This window comes from Octodon degus, unplaced genomic scaffold, assembly GCF_000260255.1.
Source record: "Octodon degus isolate 3935 unplaced genomic scaffold, OctDeg1.0 scaffold00162, whole genome shotgun sequence".
NCBI classification, from domain to species: Eukaryota; Metazoa; Chordata; class Mammalia; order Rodentia; family Octodontidae; genus Octodon; species Octodon degus.
In genome coordinates, this window is record NW_004524738.1 from 2,862,492 (window position 1) to 2,870,075 (window position 7,584).

Here is a 7,584-nt window from a genome sequence, read left to right on the forward strand (position 1 = left end):
GCTGGCCACACACATAAATAAATAAATAAAATTTTAAAAAATAAATAAAAAATAAAGTTAACACCAAGATATAATACCAGCACTTGGGAGGCTGAGGCAGGCTTACTTTGAGTTCAAGGCCAGCTGAGCTACATAGTGAGATTTGGTCTCAGAAACAAAACAAAACAACAAAACACCAAAGTAAAGGCTTTTAAGGAACTATTGTTTGTATGTGGCCTTTGTAAGTAGGTGTCATCTACTTCTTTTGTTTTTGACAAAGGTCTCATTATGTAGTTCAGATTGACTTTTACCAGAAATCAAAAACTCGGGACCTTACACTTGCCAGGCAGGAACTGTGCCACTGGGCTATCCTCCCAGCCCCAGACTGGCCTTGAACTCACCATGTAGCCTAGGCTGTCTAGAACTCAGCCTCATGCCTGGGATCACGGGTGTGTGCTGCCGCACCCAGCTGATTGTAACTCAAAGACTTCCACTGTCTATTCATTTCACAGCACTAGGGATTGGCCTCAGGGCCATTGCAGGGCCCACCTCCTCTTAAAATATTTTGAGACAGGGTCCTGCTAAGTCCTTCAGTTACAGGCTGGGCCAAACTTGCTATCCTCCTACTTCAACCTCTTAAAGAGTGCTGGGATGACAGGGCTGCACCACTGGGCCCAGCTGTGATGAAAATGCTTTAAAGGGAGGATTGTCCTGCAGGTGTGTGAGCCAGCTGTGCTGTGAGCCAGTGGGGGCCTGGGTCTGTGTGTCACCTGTGAGTAAAGATGTTCCTGGGCTGGGGAGATAGCTCAGTAGAATACGTGCTGCCTGGCAAGCACAAGATCCTGCGTTCAATCCCTGGTACTGCAAAAAAAAAAAAAAAAAAAAAAAAAGCTCCAGTGGTGATGGGTGGTGAGGTCTCTAACCATTTGACAGGAGGTGACCGAAAAGCAGACTTAGGCATCTGCCAAGCTTATGACAAAACACTGATACAAATGACTAAGAAATGGTGGTGCATGCCAGTGTCCCAGCTACTCAGAGGGCTGAGGCAGGAGGATGGCAAGTTCAAGGCCAGTTTGGGCAACTTGGTGAGATGCTGTCCAAGGTAGACGTAGCTCAGTGCTCCTTGGCTTCAATTTCCATTACTAACGGGTGGAGAAAACCGGGACCTTGTACTAGGCACAGCTGGAAAGCAAGCATCTGGAGACGGGGCAGGAGCAGCCTTGCTGGCGCAGCTCTCACAGCCTCGCCAATCCTCTGGGCAGGTGTGAAGCAGCAGCTGGGGATGGTGCGGCCCGGTCTGGGGATGTTCACTGTTTTCATCTGCCTGCGCGGCACCAAGGAGGACTTGGGTCTGCAGTCCACCAACTACTATGTGTACTTCGATACGGACATGGACAAAGCGTAAGGCTTGTGTGTGCATGCATGTGATGGGCTGGCTGGTGCACGCACTCCTGATCAGAGTGCAGAGCCCCAGGGGATGAAGTGTCCTTGGTGTGGGGCCAGGGGCTTTGGAGAAGGGCCTGGACGTGGGCAGCTCCCTCTTCTCCCTGCAGGATGGAGCGCTACATCTCCATGCCCAGGGAGAAGGCCATGGAACACATTCCCCTTCTCTTCATTGCCTCTTCGTCCACCAAAGACCCAACTTGGCAGGACCGCTTCCCAGGTGGGCTTCAGGTTGAGCGGGTCTGGGAGGATTGGCGTGGGGGCCAGGCAGCAGGTAACCCAGCTCTGCACCCTAGATCGGTCCACGATGATCGTGCTGTTGCCCATGAACTTTGAGTGGTTTGAAGAGTGGCAGGAGGAGCCAAAAGGAAAGCGGGGAGTTGACTATGAGACACTCAAAAATTCCTTTATCGAAGCCTCCATGTCAGTGGTCATGAAACTGTTCCCACAGCTGGAGGGGAAGGTAGGGAGTAGGGTCTGCAGCGGGGTGCCGAAGTCCGAGGTCACTGAGCCCCTGCAAAGGACAGGGAGCTCATCCAAGCAGAAGAGATGAGGATCTCACCAATCCCAACTCCTATCCTTTTGTCTCCCCAGGTAGAGGATGTGTGTGGAGGGTCCCCACTGACCAACCAGTTCTATCTGGCTGCTCCCCGAGGTGCCACCTATGGGGCTGACCATGACATGAGCCGCCTCCATCCCCGTGTGATGGCCTCGATGAGGGCCCAGACCCCCATCCCCAACCTCTTCCTGTCAGGTACACTGTGCTGGGGGCCAAATCTGAGACCTTGGGCTTCCCTGGTACCCCAAGTCCTTTGTTCCCATCCTCAGGCCCTGGGGTCTCCTGCAGTTCCATACCTCTGGTCCTCATCTGAGGCCGCCTCTGGATAGCCCTGCCCTCCCTCTCCATGGGGTGACACTCATGGCACCTGCTCTTGTCTTCTAGGCCAGGACATCTTCACCTGTGGGCTGCTTGGTGCCCTGCAAGGGGCCTTGCTCTGCAGCAGTGCCATCCTGAAGCAGAACCTGTACTCGGACCTCAAGGATCTTGGCTCAAGGGTCCAGATGCAGAAGAAGCAGCAGTAGTTTGGCGAGGGATGAGTCAGAGGAATTGGTACCACCTGACTCGGCATACTGTTCTTCTACATAAGATCTACACAAAAAAAGCACTCATTCTTTTTTTGGTCTTTTTGAGACGGGTTTTGCTATGTAGTTCAGGCTGGCCTTGAACTCACAGCAATCCTCCTGCCTCAGCCTCCCGAGTGCTGATATTACAGGCGGGGGACCGCCACACCAGACTTCGGGTTTGTCTTTGATGTAGGCTTAGTAGCAGTGTTCACCTGTAGCTCATGCAGCTGGCACAGGTGATGATCTTTGTACCTTTTACAACAGTGTTCTGACTACTGCTCTGCACACCCGAGATGGCTTGTGAGAAGCACTCTCTGGCTCCCTCCCGCATACCGCCCAGCTCTGGACAATCAAAGTACAGATTCTAGGGGCCAGTGTATAGAACCTTGGAAAGTGCTGGTCCATAGAAGCAGGTTGGTCCAGTCCTGCCGTGGGGAGTCCTCTTGTTCAGTCTCAGTGCCACAGTGGATGCTACATCATCATATGAGTGGGTGGCACCCGGCTCTCAGTGTGCATATGCCAAGACACCCCCAGCCCTGTGCTCTGGGTCACTCAGGGAAGTGTGGCGTTAGTGGTGAGGACGGACTGATACAACTTGGCTGGGACAGAGTGGCCTGAAGGAGCACTCTAAACTGAGAGCATAGCCGCAGTGACAGTGTCAGGACACCAGCCCAGGTGTTCCCCACGTGGTCAGGAGGAGGGCTACCGTGAAGTCAGAACCAGAACACAGCCACCTGTGCATGGCATCTGCCATTTGCTGGTACGCAATTTAACCATCCCTTTTCCAAAGTGCTTAGGATTGGAATTTCTGATTCAAGTTTTGGAATATTTGTACATACATAATATCCTGGGCACAGGACCCAGGTCCAAACACATAATTCACTTGGTTTCATATAATAAACTTACCAAGAGTAACTTTAAGTAGTAATCAGCCAGCCAGGGTAGCAGCATACCTGCAATCCTAATATTTGGAAAGCTAAGGCAAGAGAATCACTGTGAGTTTGAGGCTAACCTTGACTATATAGTGAGACCTTGTCTTAAAAAAAAGAGAAAAACATCATGTTGCCATTCAGACAGCTGTAGATTTTAGAGCATTTTCAATTTGAGAATAGGGATGTTCAACCAGTGTGAAAGAAGGATGGGAAGGTGAGATAAAGGCTAGAAGTAAAGAAAAACAGTGGCCTTATTTAGCCTTATTTTATATACCACTAATTTACATAGCACTAATTTAATAAATTTCATTGCTTTGATAATCTGAAATTTATTTTGATTTCTGTTCAAGAACACAAAACTACAGTGACATAGCATTTACAGAAGCGCAGTAAAACATCACATACTGAAAATTACTTATCATTAGACCACAATGAGCTTTAAAAATATAATTAATTTACAAAAAGCTGAAAATATAAAACAATGCTAAATAGTGGCAATCTACTAATCAAACAAACGGAAATAATTTCAACAATCAAATGTTCACAAAACATGGTCTCATGAATAAAAAATCTATCAAGAGTATAAGGAGGTTGGCTGTGCTGGCAGTTTCTACACTCTACAGCTTAGAGCTGAACCCTTTACAGACAAGTTTCTAAACTGGAATATTTTAGGAAACTCACATCTCATTTGTGGTTCTAGCTACAAAGTGGCTGAAAGTCACGCTTGGCTGTGGGTGTACAGTTAATATTAACTCTCAAAAAATTGCTTCCCAGCATCCTTAAGCAAGGCAAGGCCAAACTCGCCCTTCCTAGCAAGGGTTCTCAAGAGCCAGCCTGGTGGAACCACTGGCCTGTTGTACAGCACACCATCTTCCATGTTCAAACAATTCCAAACATGTGTAAAGTGCTCAGCTTTCATCAGATCCAGCATTATGTACCAAGTTACCCTGGAAAAATAAGGACTAGAGAAGGAAAGGACAAAACCATTGGAAATTTTGTAGGTACAGCATTCTAGCATTGAATGTTTCGTGAAAAGTCATCGTGGAGAAACAGAATGTCAGTATGTATAGAAGTTAGGTTTTTGTCTGAGGGTTTTAGCCTTTCTAGATGCTCTGGCCTTCCACCTGCCAGAACTCAGAAGTGAATGCTAAACAATCAGTAATCTGTAGCAAGAAAGTATGTTCCTCTATCAACACCCATGATTCCAGGCTGACAGTCCTTAACAGGAATTGCTCTTTGACCCAAGCTGGGGCAGGAGGGGACTCCCACACTGTCTGTAGGGAGCCAGCGGCTCTGTGTACTTCCTACACACAGCTGTCCAGCCAGCTCTCTCTCATCCACACCGCAGGTTTCCCTTGGTGTGTGAGAGATTTCCTCCAGCGCACTTTCAGCATAAGCAGTGATACTTCTCAGGGGCTGAAAGACTGGAGCTACATGGACTCCATGACACTCGCCAACCTTACTGGCTTCTGAAACCAACCTATCTTCCTGTTCTTTTTTTCCCCCACTGAGTACAGTACTTGATCTTCTTATTCTCTTTAAGAGCAAAAGCCAAAAAGTATAAGGTTACAGCATCTGATAACCAGAAAGTGTTTTTTGCCCTCACTATTACACAAGGGAAGAAAACTCCTGAAGTGCGTAAGGGTTGTTACTATGCTAAGCGGCTGTTAACGGTGCCAGAGGCTGTCTTACAAGAGCTTACACTTCTTGGGGCGACCAGAGGGGTATCAGATACTGACTGCCCTGTTCTATTGTAGTTGCCAAATGAGTGAGCGGTGTTATTAAGAGTTACTGGAGAGGGCCACAGGGATGGCTCAGCGGAATAAGCACTTCCCTAGCAAGTGCAAGGGTCTGAGTTCAATCCCTGGCTTTGCAAAAAAAAAAAAAAAAAAAAAAAAAAGAGTTACTGGAGTAAAACAGAATAGCCAATCTCGTGGCAGGGGGCAGTTAGGAAGGAATAGAAAACTTCAGGTGGGCCTCTGAACAGGTAGGGGACTTGGAGACAGCAAAAGATGGGCAAAAACCTAAATAAAGAACTACCATGGGAGGCTGTGAAATGCAGGACAGAGTGAGAAAAAAGGCACAGAAGTGGACACCCAACATGAGGGAGCTTTGGCTTATGTGAGAGGCAGAAAAAGACAGGAAGGTGTCACTATGCAGAATCCTAGTGTCCACAACTTGATTCTCTAAGCCAAGAAAAGTACAGACATAGGCTTCTGTTTCTGGAAAACAGTATTTCTTTTTTTTTTCTTTTTAAATTTCTGTAACTTTATTTTATTTTATTTTAATTTATTACATTTATTTATTGTGTGTGTGTGTTTGTGTGTGGCCAGCTCAGCCCACCAGGGGGCGGGGCTGGCTGGCATGTGGTGCTGGGGGATCAAACCGAGGTCCCTGTGCTTTGCCAAGCTTGTTTCAAGTAGGTGCTTTAGACCACTGAGCCATCTCTCCAGCCCCTGGAAAACAGTATTTCTAAGGTTATCTTTCACTTTTTTTTTGGTGGAACTGGGGATTTAACTCAGGCCCTTGTGCTTGCCAGGCAAGCACTTATTCTTAGCCATCTCCCTGGCCCCTATCTTTCACTTTGGACAGGGGAACCAATTAAAATGATTACTTAAAAAAAAAATTCAGGACCAGCCAAATAGCTCAGCAGATTAAAGCGCCTGCAAGCAGGCGCAGGGGCCAGTGGTTCAATCCCCGGACCTGCTGTGCTAGCCCCACTCCCAAAGGGCATGCTGAGACAGCAACTGAGACTGGGCATGGTGGCACAAGCCTGTAATCCCTGCTCTTGGGAGGCTGTAAACAGGAGAATCACTATGAGTCTGATCTAGCTGTGAGACCCTGAACACCCTGTAGACCCTTCCCTAAAATACAGAAAAAAAAAAAATTTAAAAATGCAGTAGAAAAGTGAAATGACTGGGGGTGTGGGATGGGGAAGCAAGAAAAATGGAAAGACAGATGGCAGCAGGAAATGTTGGCAGTTGAGAGATCACTAGGTAGAAGAGAGAAATCCAATTCTGAGAGACAGTAAGATAGCCTAGCTAAACCATTTAGCATACCAAAGGCCTTGGTTCTTTGGGAGGTAGGCCAAGGATAAAAGTAGGAGTCTTTTAAAGGATGAAGAATGGATGCATTTTTGAGGAGACAGTGAAAGGAATGGAAGCCTGGCTCTGAGAAGAGTCAGAGTCAGAGACACCGGGGTGTCCACATGGTTAGTCAGCAGCATCCACTTCTACAAAGTACAAGAGAATGCGCACACTGAGAAAAAGCCACTGGATCTGGTGACTTGATAAGTGCCTAACTGTGGGAACAGGCAGCACATAGGGCCCACGGTGAGTACGTATGCAAAAGCCACCAAAAGAATGAATGGCAAAGTAAGGGAAGTGGCACTTTGGGAGTAGAAAAGCAGCCTGGCAAACAAACAGCATGGTGGGAACCAGGGAGATCTGGGCTGGGAGGGCCTGGGAAGGAGCCAGTGTAGATGGGCACCAACAGAAAACACTACCGGGCAGACAGAGAAAGGAAAAAAAGCTCCGGTGTCCAAGGGAATGCTGGAGGAGGCTGTAGGGATTCCTTGGGTTGGAAGAAAATAAAATTCAGACTAGACAAGCAGGGGAAATGATACCACGGCGAGTACACATGCTCCCCTTAGCCCCAGCAAGCACGCTACCAGCCAAGAATGAAAACTTTAACTCTGCACCCTGGGCTGCTGTCAGCCAGGTGGGCATCAGAAACAGCTAGGCCCGTCTCTTCCTCAGACGACATCTCCCACGGCACAGTGTATCCCCTTCCACATCCCTGGCAGGGCTCTGACCTCTTCTCAGCCCCTCAATTCTAGGGCAGCATGATGAGAACAGACTGAGATAAAACTTCAAAGCGTGATCCAAGACACTACCCTAAGGTACCCCAGGGAGTCCACTGCATTTCTGAAATGTAATGACCCTTGACATGGGATGGCAGGAGAATTTTCACTAATTATCCTTGTCATCTTACAGGAAAAGACCATTAAGAAGATTAAGGGAAAGTATGCAGACAGGGCAGTTAAGTTTCTAAATATAAATGTTTTCTTTTAGGCAATAAAAGCAAAATGGAGTTTTTGGGAAAC

At 47.7% G+C, this 7,584-nt stretch overlaps 1 protein-coding gene across 1 annotated transcript in view; it reads left to right on the plus strand.

The window, feature by feature from the left end:
• Retsat (retinol saturase) overlaps window positions 1–4,390 on the plus strand; it is a 14,228-nt gene extending 9,838 nt beyond the window's left edge. Inside the window, exons 7-11 of the mRNA XM_004642809.2 lie at window positions 1,242–1,380; window positions 1,533–1,642; window positions 1,719–1,885; window positions 2,017–2,176; window positions 2,366–4,390. Coding sequence (XP_004642866.1) covers window positions 1,242–1,380; window positions 1,533–1,642; window positions 1,719–1,885; window positions 2,017–2,176; window positions 2,366–2,505 — 716 coding nt within the window. The 3' untranslated portion in view covers window positions 2,506–4,390. The remainder of the gene's footprint in view (window positions 1–1,241; window positions 1,381–1,532; window positions 1,643–1,718; window positions 1,886–2,016; window positions 2,177–2,365) is intronic.
• Window positions 4,391–7,584: the final 3,194 nt, after the last annotated feature.